At 39.7% G+C, this 15,360-nt stretch overlaps 1 protein-coding gene across 1 annotated transcript in view; it reads right to left on the reverse strand.

Moving 5' to 3' along the window:
- The window catches only part of LOC117294387, a 58,025-nt gene that overhangs the window by 32,399 nt on the left and 10,266 nt on the right, over positions 1-15,360 (reverse strand). The window contains exons 3-8 of the mRNA XM_033776764.1: positions 13,012-13,059; positions 10,416-10,590; positions 9,221-9,601; positions 5,401-5,481; positions 2,637-2,803; positions 566-662 (exon numbers count right to left, since the gene is read on the reverse strand). Of these exons, the coding sequence (XP_033632655.1) occupies positions 566-662; positions 2,637-2,803; positions 5,401-5,481; positions 9,221-9,601; positions 10,416-10,590; positions 13,012-13,059 (949 nt within the window). The remainder of the gene's footprint in view (positions 1-565; positions 663-2,636; positions 2,804-5,400; positions 5,482-9,220; positions 9,602-10,415; positions 10,591-13,011; positions 13,060-15,360) is intronic.

The raw sequence follows: 15,360 nt of genomic DNA on the forward strand, positions 1-15,360 counted from the left end.
ACCGCCGCCCACTGTGGCTACAACACTGTTAGCTGCTCTCCTTTGGCCTGTCAATTAACTTATTCTTTCTAACGCCCTCTGTGTGATCTCAGTTTAAAGACACTAGACACTATTGGTAATTGTCAAAGACCAGTCTTCTCACTTGCTGTATCTCAACATATGCATAAAATAACAAGTCTGTGAAAATTTGAGCTCAATTGGTCATCGAAGTTGCGAGATAATAATGAAAGAAAAAACACCCTTGTCACACAAAGTTGTGTGCTTTCAGATGCTTGATTACGAGACCTCAAATTCTAAACTTGAGGTCTCGAAATCAAATCCGTGGAAAATTACTTCTTTCTCGAAAACTACGTCACTTCAGAGGGAGCTGTTTCTCACAATGTTTTATTCCATCAAACCCTCCCCTTTACTCATTACCAAGTAAGTTTTTATGCTAATAATTATTTTGAGTAGTTACCAATAGTGTCGACTGCCTTTAAAGCTATACTCATTGACTCTGGGTCTGCTCATGCATGGTTCAGCAAGGGGACAAAGATAGTGGCAGGCAGTAGGATAAATGTCTTACCACGCCATAGCGAAGACCAAATTCTTTAAGAAGTCTTCTTGATGCAGAGGTGAACATAGAGGTTGAATAGCTACCCACACCTTCTCTCTTATCCAACCTAGAATAGAATCATTGAAATCAGCGTCATTCAAAGTTTAGCTGAAAGGAAAACATACTCTGCTTCCGTTTGCCATACTTTGTACTGAAGTTTGACCATTCTTCCCATTTTAGTCTTTTGTTATTTGAGTTAAGGCATCACAACTGAGTGACGATTGAAATGATACCTGAGAATTATTAATGTGTGTCAGATTTACCAATTACTGGGTGCATTGGATTAGCTTCATGTTGACCCAGATCAAACCCCAGTGATTTAGAGTAGCTTGGATGTCATTGTCGAAGCTCACCTGGACGGGTCAAGCAACTTAGATCCACAATTGCGAGACCGGGATCCTGCAACAAGATTGGTTGCAGGCGTGAAAACGCGGTCAGGTTCCCACTTGAGTATGATCGCGCATTGATCCCCCCTTTTGGGGATTGGAAGTGGGCTCAAAAAGACACTGTTTTTTGCTAGCTAATTGCCGGTCTGATCGCCCTTTGCGTTCTCACTAGACTTTTGATAGCCCATTAATCCAAAAGGGCGATCAGATCCTGCTTTAATCCTAGGAGAATCAACACTGCACGGTCAGATCCTCATCGCCCCTGCATTCCCGCTGGAGCCTGTTTCTCGTTGATCCCCCTTTGATCGCCGTTTCGGGGTCTTGATCGCCCTTTTCTCGAATTGGGAGATCATTGCGGGGTCCAGAGGGAATGGGGTCATACTCAGGTCTGACCTGTACGCATGACACCACAACAAAAAATGTCCTCAACGGCAACCATCATTAATCATAGTGGGACACTTTCAAAAACTTTGACCCAGATTTTCATCCTTGCTTTTGGTTTTTCAAACTGCAGATATGTACAGGCATGACCCTTGGTTCTTAGAAAAAAATAGGAAATGTTTGTTCAGTACGAGGCTGCTCTGAAATAGGCTATAGAAGACTTTTTAAGGCCATTTAATCACAATCTGATTTTCTGAAGGGCAAAACAATCGTCAGACTAAAGTAGGAAGAATATCATGCCTATTTGGTATGTACTTCGATATTAATCTAAGCTAGTAAAACAATTTAACATTGCAGTTTTACCACGAGAATATATTCATTCATATGATCTTTTTGTGGATCTACATACATGTACAAAGCATATTATACATTATAAACAATAAAGACAGAGGTTCTGCATGGTCAGCTTTTCCAAGTTGATCGGTATAAATCGTCGGGGAAGTCAACGTTAAATTTGTCAGGTCCTTATCTTGTCCTAAAGGGCAAACTAATTGAAAATTCTATAGTCCTTTAATTCCTTCTTTATTAACCTTTATCTCAGGAAGTACCAACCTCTATCTCAGGATGGACTTCCTGAATTACAGCCAATTATTTGGCCTTACACCAGTTGGCCTTACACATTGTTTTCCCTTGACCAGTTGACCGATCCCATTATTGTGCACATTTTAAATTTTTTCAGTTCCTTTGTTTTTAATATGTCATATGTCAGATATAAAAATCCCTGCAATCATTATAAATTGTAAATAACTTAAATCAGACTATTTTATTTCAAAATGGAAAGATGGTGAATGTGTGTTAAAGCCATTGGACACTTTCGGTAAAAAAAAAAGAAAAAAAAGTTCACAGATTTACAAATAACTTACAGGGTTTACAGAAGGTAATGGTGAAAGACAAATATTATTCAATGACATGCTTTATTTTTTGAGAAAACATTAAAACAATACAGATTTATTTAAAACATATGTCATGACACGGCGAAACGTGCGGAAACAAGGGTGGGTTTTCCCGGTATTTTCTCCCGACCCCGATGACCGATTGAGCCTAAATTTTCACAGGTTTGTTATTTTATATATAAGTTGTGATTCACGAAGTGTGGGTCTTTGGACAATACTGTTTACCAAAAGTGTCTAATGGCTTAAATGCATTTTCCCTCATTCTTCTAGGTAATCACTTATTAGGCCTAAATTGTGGCAAAACTTCTAATCAAACTTTACCTAATAAGTCTGACCATAAGATCTTGATACTCCTGATGAACACTCTGCCAGAAGATTGGTTTGACCATGCTGCCGACTGGTGAAGGAAGAGCAAACTGCCAGAACCCTTCAATCAACTCCCCAATGTGTTGTCTCTCACTCTGCTGCCAATTATCGTATACTCTAGACTATTTCAAACAAACAACAACATACAAAGTGAGAATTTGAACTGGTGGAGGGTGGTGGGTTTGAATTGTATGTAAAGCACTCAAATCACATTGGTGTGGGTCATAACTAAATCCTTTTACTGTGCTTCAGGATCCTTTTCTTGTTACTCGTGTGAGTTATTTTCAGTCAAAAAGTAACTTTTTGAATAATTTGTTTTGTAAATGAAATTACCACATAAAGCTGTTTTCTTTTTGCCCATGTAGAACCTTTAAATATTTGTTGTGTTTGTGAAGCATAATCAGACTTTCGGAACGCTCCTATGCAAACCAATGTAGCGGTCCCATCAACCAACGCCTGGTTTACAAATGGCCTCCTAGGAAGGAGATGAAAGGCCTCATGACAAGGCAATATAATACACAACATTGGCTGCTATGTGAATCAGGAACAATGAAAGGCCTCATGACAAGGCCATATAATACACATCATTGGCTGGTATAAGAATAAGGAACAATTCTGCAATAATCAGGCACAAGTCAATATGCAAAGAGATTAATCCATTCACTGTTTGCAGTACCATTAGCCATGGGCTATCAACAAATGACCCCATAATCCCCAGAGAAATGGTTGCATGTACATGCAATCTAGTACAGCATCTTGCCATACATGAATGAGGCTTGAAGACATGACCACCACCAACAGACAAATAGACTTGAATGCCACTTTACAAATCGGCCGCTATATGTCATGTAGAAGTTTTAAGGGCTAATGTGTGCTCTGAAGCAAACTCAGATTAAAAGTTTAATTAAAAGTTTAGTTTTATGTAAGAAGTTTTGAAATAATGTCCAGAAGCAACTTAAAATGGATGTCACTTAAGCTCAAACCATGCTCTAGTAAAGAACAAAATGAAGCCTTCCCATTGGATGAAAGTTGTCTCACATTTGACACCAATAGCCAAGACCTTATGGGTTTTGCTGGTATGTACACCACGTGAATGTCATGGAAGTTGGGTTAAGCCTCTCATATGCAGCCCTTTAAAATCATTAATGCCAAAACTTGCAGACGTTCCATAACCTTACAGTTTGACCTTAGCATGCTGCAAAGTAAATAGCACTATATGAACAATGGTTTGCTTCCACTTCCAATATGAAAGTTTCAATGTACTTTGGACATTCTACCATGATTCAGCACAGTCATAAATATCTTGACAATACAAACATCAAAATAAACAAACCAAAGAAACAAACAAGGCCAGTGAAGTATGAAAAGTGTCAAAACCTCGAACATGTCAAAACAAAACAAATGGTCTGCAGTACCCATTACATTAACACTTCATACAACTATCATGCAAAAATGCTACAAAAAGGGAAACAAGATGGCTCAGTTATGCCAAATGTACATGTACATGTACAGTGCACGTTTATACGACCCTTTTGATCACACATTGCACTAGTAGTCCATTCGGAGGCATTTCTCACAACTTCTGATTAGTTTCAGACAGACACAGCTTTAAAGGAAACTTGGGTCTTTGCTTCGAGCCACGTCATGCCATCTAAACTTTATTTGTAGCTACCAGTGGTCCATCCACCAATCATGCATTCAAATAAAGTGTGCTCCTTGAGTGATGGGAAAACTTCCTAAAGAACACAGGTTTCTTCCCAAAGAACCCAGGTTTCCTCCTAAATAAAAGAACACATGTTTCTTCATAAAGAACCCTAGTTTTTTTCCTGAAAAACCCAATTTTCAAGCACAAGAAACTCAACCTCTTGGTATAGCCCGTCTTTTACTGCCTGCCATAAATCCCCGTAAATGCCCTGGGCAAACCTCTGTTTTAACAATACAAAACGCTAAGCTGATAACACTTTATCTGTCTCGTGATTTAGAGGCTTCACTCAGGGAACTAGTGGATCACGTGTACAACGTATGACGTTCCAAGAATTAGCCAGATATTTGTTGACTTTGATGGAACAATCTTTATTTGCATCTGGATATAGGGTGAACATCAGTTGAATAGAAATAGTGGTGCAAATATGTTTCATTTATTAAAACAATATGACCAAAGAATAATTGACTAGAGGTAGATTTTAACCTGTGATTTACAATCCAACGCACTACAAACTGAGTTATCTAGCCTATATTGGCAGTCTCGCTATTTTGTCAATATCTCTGTGGGTGTCAGTCATAAGCCATTTAACCTGTAACTGCAGTGATCCTTCTCCTGTTGCTTCGTAGATTGTATCATGAACCTGGCTACAGTTACCAGGTTGACTGGCTTCTGACTGGCATCCTCGAACAAAGATATTGACAAAAGAGGGAGATTGCTATAAAGGGCTATATATAATGTAGCTCAGTTGGTAGAGCACCGCCACATTGATTCAGAGATCACAGGTTCAAATCCTGCTCTAGACAATAGTTTTTGTTCAACTTTAGCAAATTAACAAAAGTTTACCCAGTCAGTTTCCCTTGTGGTTTATTACATTTTTAAAACAAACAACCTATTGCAGATGTATGGTTTCATAATTTGGATCACAGACAATTCTAGAAGACTAGAGAATTATTAAAACTAAGCATCTCTTTAAAGCTAGCCATACTTTCAAGTGATAAGATAATCTCTGTTTACCTTAAAAGCTTGTGGATGATAGAATGGATGCTTGTTGTTTTCAACGACACTCAGCCTGCTCACCAACTCCTCAACAAGAATCTGCAAGGTACAAGTACATGTATATAATGGATATTAGACTATACACAGGTACCTTGATGCTAAAGACCCCTTCCACAATGCACAATGCACCTTCACAGGTACCTTGATGCTAAAGACCCCTTCCACAACGCACAATACACCTTCACAGGTACCTTGATGCTAAAGACCCCTTCCACAATGCACAATGCACCTTCACAGGTACCTTGATGCTAAAGACCCCTTCCACAATGCACCTTCACAGGTACCTTGATGCTAAAGACCCCTTCCACAACGCACAATGCACCTTCACAGGTACCTTGATGCTAAAGACCCCTTCCACAACGCACAATGCACCTTCACAGGTACCTTGAAGCTAAAGACCCCTTCCACAATGCACAATGCACCTTCACAGGTACCTTGATGCTAAAGACCCCTTCCACAATGCACCTTCACAGGTACCTTGATGCTAAAGACACCTTCCACAACGCACAATGCACCTAAAAAGGTACCATGATGCTAAAGATCCCTTCCACAACGCACAATGCAACTTCACAGGTACCTTGATGCTAAAGATCCCTTCCACAACGCACAATGCACCTTCACAGGTACCTTGATGCTAAAGATCCCTTCCACAACGCACAATGCACCTTCACAGGTACCTTGATGCTAAAGACACCTTCCACAACGCACAATGCACCTACACAGGTACCTTGATGCTCAAGACCCCTTCCACAACGCACAATGCACCTTCACAGGTACCTTGATGCTAAAGATCCCTTCCACAGCGCACAATGCACCTTCACAGGTACCTTGATGCTAAAGACCCCTTCCACAGCACACAATGCACCTTCACAGGTACCTTGATGCTAAAGACCCCTTCCACAACGCACAATGCACCTTCACAGGTACCTTGATGCTAAAGACCCCGTCCACAATGCACAATGCACCTTCACAGGTACCTTGATGCTAAAGACCCCTTCCACAACGCACAATGCACCTTCACAGGTACCTTGATGCTAAAGACCCCTTCCACAACGCACAATGCACCTTCACAGGTACCTTGATGCTAAAGACACCTTCCACAGCGCACAATGCACCTTCACAGGTACCTTGATGCTAAAGACCCCTTCCACAACGCACAATGCACCTTCACAGGTACCTTGATGCTAAAGACACCTTCCACAACGCACAATGCACCTTCACAGGTACCTTGATGCTAAAGACCCCTTCCACAATGCACAATGCACCTTCACAGGTACCTTGAAGCTAAAGACCCCTTCCACAACGCACAATGCACCTTCACAGGTACCTTGATGCTAAAGACCCCTTCCACAACGCACAATGCACCTTCACAGGTACCTTGATGCTCAAGACCCCTTCCACAACGCACAATGCACCTTCACAGGTACCTTGATGCTAAAGATACCTTCCACAACGCACAATGCACCTTCACAGGTACCTTGATGCTCAAGACACCTTCCACAACGCACAATGCACCTTCACAGGTACCTTGATGCTAAAGACACCTTCCACAACGCACAATGCACCTTCACAGGTACCTTGATGCTAAAGACCCCTTCCACAATGCACAATGCACCTTCACAGGTACCTTGATGCTAAAGACCCCTTCCACAATGCACAATGCACCTTCACAGGTACCTTGATGCTAAAGACCCCTTCCACAATGCACAATGCACCTTCACAGGTACCTTGATGCTAAAGACCCCTTCCACAATGCACAATGCACCTTCACAGGTACCTTGATGCTAAAGACCCCTTCCACAACGCACAATGCACCTTCACAGGTACCTTGATGCTAAAGACACCTTCCACAACACACAATGCACCTTCACAGGTACCTTGATGCTAAAGACACCTTCCACAACGCACAATACACCTTCACAGGTACCTTGATGCTAAAGACCCCTTCCACAACGCACAATGCACCTTCACAGGTACCTTGATGCTAAAGACCCCTTCCACAACGCACAATGCACCTTCACAGGTACCTTGATGCTAAAGACCCCTTCCACAACACACAATGCACCTTCACAGGTACCTTGATGCTAAAGACCCCTTCCACAACGCACAATGCACCTTCACAGGTACCTTGATGCTAAAGACACCTTCCACAACGCACAATGCACCTTCACAGGTACCTTGATGCTAAAGACACCTTCCACAACGCACAATGCACCTTCACAGGTACCTTGATGCTAAAGACACCTTCCACAGCGCACAATGCACCTTCACAGGTACCTTGATGCTAAAGACCCCTTCCACAACGCACAATGCACCTTCACAGGTACCTTGATGCTAAAGACACCTTCCACAACGCACAATGCACCTTCACAGGTACCTTGATGCTAAAGACCCCTTCCACAACGCACAATGCACCTTCACAGGTACCTTGATGCTAAAGACACCTTCCACAACGCACAATGCACCTTCACATGCCCATTCTGTGCGCTTTTTGGGGAGTCAAAGTAAGCATAGAGGAATTGACTTCCAAAAGGCGGAAATGATAGAAGCACATCGTCGGAGGTGCTTTCCACAGTGTGTCTACAGATGAAGATGGGTGGCAATCAAACATGAATTCTATTATAACAGAACTCAACAGAGCATCAATCTGATGCAATATAAATCTGCGCAAGACCAAAACTTTAGTTTTGTGGTCTTAGTAACTAAGGTAATACATAGATTTGGTTTGTGGTAACACTATGTGTGTATCTACTTGCCAGGTAGAGTTTGTTCTTGGAGAACTGTCTTGCTTTATTCTACTGCCAGGAGATACACACATGGTGTTACCGCAAACCAAATATATATTGAAACCTCACCATGCAATGCCTCAAATCCTATATATATGGTAATAGACCTTTCTTTTGCAACGTCACAGCCCGAGTTTTTGCCAACCCAGATTGGAAAACTATGGAAAGCCGTAAGTGCAAATTAAGAAAAGATCGCTATTTTTTGTAACAATGTAACAAAATTTGTTAATTTTGTTAAAAACAAAACAAATAATTATGAGAGGTATTTTATTTAATTGAAAGTTTGCAGAAAATGCTGAATTTGGTTAAAACATCTGTTTTTAAGATTGAGTGTTTTACTAATATTCGGCCGACCATGCCAACCAAGGCGGTTTGTTTATCAACAAAAGAAAGGTCTATACATGTAATAGAGGGAAAAACTATAGAGGGCACATAGAGCTACAAATGACACAACAAAATTGATTGGTCTATGAATATACATGTAAGACTTTACTCAACTACATGAACATCTATTTGTGTGGCCATTACACCTGTTACACTGAACAACATTTTGGCATGGAGCTATCGTAACATAAACTGCTTTACATATTTTGGAGTGTGAATTCTATACTTGGAAGGACAAAAAATAGTCTGTTCCCTTAGTGCATACAAATCATAGAGTTATATATATGTTGATGCTTCTTGCACAAACGTGACGGGACCGCAAGGAGACACGCGCGCGCCATTCTGTACGCGCGTTGAATATGAAACACACGTTGGAGTTTGTGTTTATTGAACGCTACGCGATGCTGTTTTGTCAACTTACAAAATGGCCGCACAAACACACGCTGTGAGATGCCTGTTTTGTCAACTTAGAAAATGGCTGCCTGCGCGCATGCCGGGTCGCGTATATAGGCCAGTGCGCCCTCTAGTTCTTTTATATAACTCTATGATACAAATGTAAGTATCATTGTCATATAGGCAGGGAACCTGACAAGATTATTTCTTCTTACCCTTGCTGGTGCTTTACGACCCAGTCCTTCAGTGATCACTTCATCATAGTACTGATGTCGCTCCTCGCTTAGCAGGAATGCCTTTCTTACAACACCGGATAACATCTCATTCTGTACTAAGACATCTTCCTCACTCTCTGTGTCACTCTTACCATCAGTCCCATCATCTCCAGCTAGAGACACCTTATCTGGAGTAAGTCTAGCCTGGGGGTTCCGTGAAGCCAGGTAGGTAAAATGGGAGCCAGTGAATGGGTAGGTACCACCAGAAGGAGATAAGGTGTGAGGGTAAGGAGAGTGGGACTGAGGAGAAGATGCTTGCTGAGGAGCACTCAAGACAGGAAACTGAGCACAAAGAAGGGCACGTCTGTACACCATAAACTCCTACAAACAGGCAAATTAGAATACAAATTAATACAAAAACTCCCCCCATTCATTCAGAAGGGATGTTATTTGAGGAGAAATGAGAAGTTGATACTAGAGGATAATCTAGTTTATCATGAAAATCTCAACAAACTTGGTTTATATCCTTTTAAGTTCTTCAGATTTTTATGAAAAACTAGATTATCCTCTAACATGTCTAAGATTAATCTTTCAACAACACAAATGTTCACGTATGACACGACATCACTGTTGTTGAAAGTCATCTAAAAATATTCCTCCAACAATAATCAGTTCAAGGATTGATTTCCACTTGGTTGTGACTGAACATGGTATTCGAAGTGCCTCGATAGTCTAGTTGGTAAGACACTGCTCTAGAATTGCAAGGGTGTTGGGTGCGAATCCCACCAGAGTAATATGCCTGTGATTTTTTTTCACAGGACTCGGAAAAGTACTGAGTATCAGTGCTTACAAACATTGGTGTATGGGTAAAAACCAAAATTAATATTCTTTATCCACAAAGCAAATTTAACAATTTTGTATATTGTTGCGGTACCCGCTCCCAAAACAAAGGATTCAAACTGCCTCTAGCTACACGTACAGGGCAACCTCAGCAGTCTAGTTGGTTAGACACTGCTCTAGAATTGCAATTGAGTCGTGGGTTTGAATCCCACCCGAATAACATGCCTGTGATATTTTTTCACAGGACTCGGGAAAGTTGAGTTTACAGTGCTAACACACATCGGTGTACGGGTAAAAACCAAAATTAATATTCTTTATCCATGGTGCAAATTTGTGACTAATTTAACAAAGTTACCTTTTGTGGCAGTGTTGTACGTGTACTGAGATCCATCCCATCCGAGCTAATAGGACTGGTCATCCCCAAGTCCTCTACACCAGAATCTTGACCATCTGTATGTACCACTGGTAGCCTCTGGTCTACTGAAGGGGTGTGGCTTGGTCCAACAGAGCTGGTACGACATTTCCGAAATCTTGAATACAAACACACAAGATGAAGAGAGCATTAATATTACAGTCCTGGTGCAGAGTAGTCTCGCCTGACCTTTTTCATCTCTGTAAAGTTCCCTTTAAATAAGCGAGTAGCAACTGAAAAGTAGGCAAGGCCAGTATTTCCAGTCAAGCTTTGATACAGTGTCAGTGGCTTGAATGGTCGGAAACTATACCCCAACAGTATCACCTTCAGGATCAATCAGGAAAAAGCCTACGTATCTTACAACACTGGACATACAACATGTACAAAGTTCTGCTGGCCTGGTTGATCATGATTGTATGACCCTGACCACAGCAGCCTACTTTCCCTACAAAACACTCTGCTTGTTCTTCCTCCATCATCATCGTCGATAGAGCAATGAACTCGGGCAATGACAGGGCTTGTGGATTACCTCACTGCATCAACTTCTTGGCAAGACATTGCATGTGTACATGTATACTAATCTGTTAATGTATCTGAGATCAATCACATCAGCTAACATTTACCTCACTCACAGTCTCGGTTTCGGAATCAAAATAAAATATGTTGTACACATTCAATGAGACTAGGTGTTGATGAATGTTCGTCTGAAAGTTTATTTATGTCAATTGAACTTCCCGGAAATTGCACAATAAACTTGGCTGGGTAGTCACATATGCATGCATGTTTTGTCAATTGTACATGTTGTGCTTTCAAACGAAGTTGAACTATAGCTGACCTTAAATGTATTCCAAATGTGTTTGTTTGTGTGTTTGTTTGCTGTGGGTCTTGTCAGATTAAAGGTGCCCTTCACAACAGCAATTAAAATATGCCAGCTAATCAAGTTACAGTGTACAATGTATGTCTTAAAAGTTTGCCACCTAATTGTAATGGTGTCTTGACAGCTACATGTGCATGTAGTTACCCACCTGGCCAACACCACACTAATCCTTAAAGGCAGTGGAAACTATTGGTAATTTTTTTTTTCAAAGACTAGCCTTCACAGTTGGTGTATCTCAACATATGCATAAAATAACAAACCTGTGAAAGTTTGAGCTCAATAGGTCATCGAAGTTGCGACATATTAATTGATGCAAGAAAAAAACAACCTTGTCACACAAAATTGTGTGCGTTTAGATGGTTGATTTCGAGACCTCAATTTCTAAATCTGAGGTCCAGAAATCAAATTCGTGGAAAATTACTTTTTTCTTGAAAACTATGGCACTTCAGAGGGAGGCTTTTTTCACAATGTTTTATACCATCAACCTCTCCCCAATACTCGTCACCAAGAAAGGTTTTATGATAATAATTATTTTGAGTAATTACCAATTAGTGTCTACTGCCTTTAAGTTTTAGAGACCTGTTGTACTTGAATGTGTAAAGGAAATATGGAAGTTGTAACTGTACCCTAAGTAGGCGCCTACTGTATCTGTGATGGGTATAGCAAAATTGACATAAAAATGAAGATTGAGTAGTTATGGACCTTAGGTTTCTTTTAACTTTCTGAAAGGGCATGCTATTTCTATGAAGTCATATAAAATAACTTTGTATAAAATATGTTTCTACTCATACATCAGACACAGCAGCTGCTCAACTCAACAAACAACTGCTCACAATGTAGCTGATAGATTTGAGGGAACCTAAAGTTGCCCTTTTGATCTTAATTGTTTACATTGAACCTTCACCATAATTTTCAACGTCTGCCTGCTTTTATGATACCATAATTGATGAGATTTATTAAACCTTAAAAGGTAATGTTGGTTTAGAATATCTGATCCTCGTGGGGCAGTAACAAGGGGGTTGTCAAACTTTCCTTTTCCTGTAAAACTTTGGGACTTTCCAACCAAGCGTTCGTATTGCGCAAAACATCGTAATCAAGGGGAAAACCACAAAATTCTTAAAGTCACCTGGAAGTGGTATTTTGTCAAAATAAAGCCTTTGTCACTAAAATATGTGTTTTGATGAGTGAAATATGAATAAACAATTAACTAAGGTTAAAAAAATTGTTTCCATGTTATTTACAAATTTGAAAATAAGCCCAACTGCCAACACAAGATATTGACGCTTGGCGCAAGCTAAAAACATGCCCTCAAAGTTAAAACAATACCTAATTTATTTCACGTTATGCAAATGCTCCTTTAGGTTCGTTACGTCTTTCATGTACCTTCTTCGATTTCCCCACTAGCTGGAAAAATTGTTGGGATGGCGTCACCAAAATCACTTTTCTTTTTATGTCAAAATGTGTAGTGTATTCCGGATTCTCGAAGCACGACGACTCAAAGTGTTTGCTGCACAGCGCTGGAAAATACTTTGGACCGGACCACTTTGCAAACTGACCCCATCTTTAGTTGTTTTGCTGTCATGGCCCTTTCTTGAGGGTTTATCAATGTGTTAGCAATACTGCCGGTAACGTTATTACAACATGTACAATGTGCAATCTTACCCAATATTCTTCACGAAATAATCCTGGACGTCATTGGAAACATGGAAACTGCTCCTGAAAAACAAAAAATGCATCATTACTCACAATTGCACCATCGAGCTCAAGATACCGTTTGAATATAAGCTGATCTAAATATTTCCCCAAAATGTGAGCCCTGTTGTGTACACATGCTGCATGCATTTTATAAGAAAGTGGCCCATGTTGGTGTTCATAGCAAGTTTCAGTACCTAATATGAAATGATTTTACAGTACGTAATACACTTATGTATGAGTATCAACGAAATATCCCCATTTTATCATAATTGCTATTTTGTGTTTTCACAGAGTGACCTTTCCTCATAGGCCATTTTACCTTTTATGATAAATCAACTTATGTGTATAGGGTTATGGTTTCAAACTCACCTGTAGTGTTTTTACCAGGTGACCTACATGTACCTAAGAATGTATGTCTCAACACCCATGTGGTTTTTTCCATAACAGTCTGCAGGCAAAACCTGTTTTTGTTTTTCATTTTCAGGAAGTGATGTGTTTCATGAATCAACATAAAAACAACTGTAAGAATGAAAACGTATTGATAGTTCTTTAAAAACGAGGAAGTCAACACTAATGTTGTCTTTAATAACAAATACATGTAGTAAGCACAAAAAACAAACAAAAACCTTTGAATTTTTGTTGCAAATAGACTTTTTGCCTATGGATACAGGGATACATGTCACCTTGTGGCACCAGCAACAAAAAATATCTTAAATAAAACTGACTATATTTGATCTGAAAAGGATAATAATCTAAAAGAAAACTGATTAGATTTGATCTGTAATTTGTACTACAAAATTAAAAGATTAAGGTAAAAATATCAGTAAAAACCTACTCCCAACTCTTAATACACTTGATAATTTTCTCTTATAAAAAAACATAAAAAAGAGAATACAACAAAAATAAAAAGAGAAAGCAAGTGCATGAAAATGGACAGCCAATGACAACAAAACAAAAAGTAAGGATCTATTTGTATGCGAGTGAGGGGATAGCACTTTTACCATTGAAATTAGGTTCTTAAAATTGTTGTTGTACATAATTGTGTGTGTCTGAGTGACATGGAATGTGTTTTGGTATTTATTTGAAGCCAATTACTAAAGCAATTACTAAAAAGAGCATCATCATTGTTATGATATTCAGTACCTACAAATACTTTGCAAGCTTGTTTTTGAATGGATTCAAAAGATCAAGATGTTGTGCATGTCTCACAGGAGCAGGGTATTGAAAGATGGGTGGTCAGTGAGAGGTCCTCACCAGATCACCTATTACTTTTGTTAAAATGACTCAGGCCGGTTTATAGTCGGTCGCGCAGTGTTAGACTGAGGCCTAAAAACCGTGTCTTTTTTTTATCACAAGTCTAGATTTCCGACGCCCGACCATCGCGCGACCGACTATAACTCGGCCTTAAAGCCATTGGACCCTTTCGGTACAGACAAAATAAATAAAAGTTCACAGATTTACAAATAATTTACAGGGTGTACAGAAGGTTATGGTGAAAGACTTCTCTTGGAATATTATTCCATGAAATGCTTTACTTTTTGAGAAAACATCAAAACAATAATTACGGATTTATTATAAACACCATGGCATGACACGGCGAAACGTGCGGAAACAAGGGTGGGTTTTCCCGTTATTTTCTCCCGACTCCGATGACCGACTGAGCCTAAATTTCCACAGGTTTGTTATTTTATATAGAAGTTGTGATACATGAAGTGTGGGCCTTGGACAATACTGTTGACCGAAAGTGTCCAATGGCTTTTAGGGTGCACCTCTTTACTAAATGCGCACTTAATAATAATAATAATAATAATAATAATGCATTTATAATGCGCCATCTATCTAGTGTACAAGACCCTATTCCGAGGAGCAGAACAAAAAAACAATACATACAACAAAAAAGAAATGTAGAACATAATACAAAATTATACAATGAATAATCTACTGTCAAGACATGTAACGAGCTAAGTGTAAGAGGATTTAAATAAATGAGTTTTAAGCAAGTTTTTAAACAATGGAAGAGAACTACAGCGCCTGATGTTATTAGGTAAAGCGTTCCAAAGTTTAGGAGCACAAGCGGAAAAGGAACGATCGCCATATGATGAGGAAGTTCTAGGAATAGTTCAAAGGGACTTAGCAGAAGAACGAAGAGTGCGAGAGGGGGCATAAGGTACAAGGAGATTTAACTTGTACACTACAAGCTTACAAAAAATGGTACATAATTCTGCTAACTTCTGCAGCACCATTACAAACAACGATTAAATGCTGCGCAATAAGCAATAAGCATAACTTCTGCAATAATATGAATTATTCCTACCT

Source organism: Asterias rubens, chromosome 9, assembly GCF_902459465.1.
Source record: "Asterias rubens chromosome 9, eAstRub1.3, whole genome shotgun sequence".
NCBI classification, from domain to species: Eukaryota; Metazoa; Echinodermata; class Asteroidea; order Forcipulatida; family Asteriidae; genus Asterias; species Asterias rubens.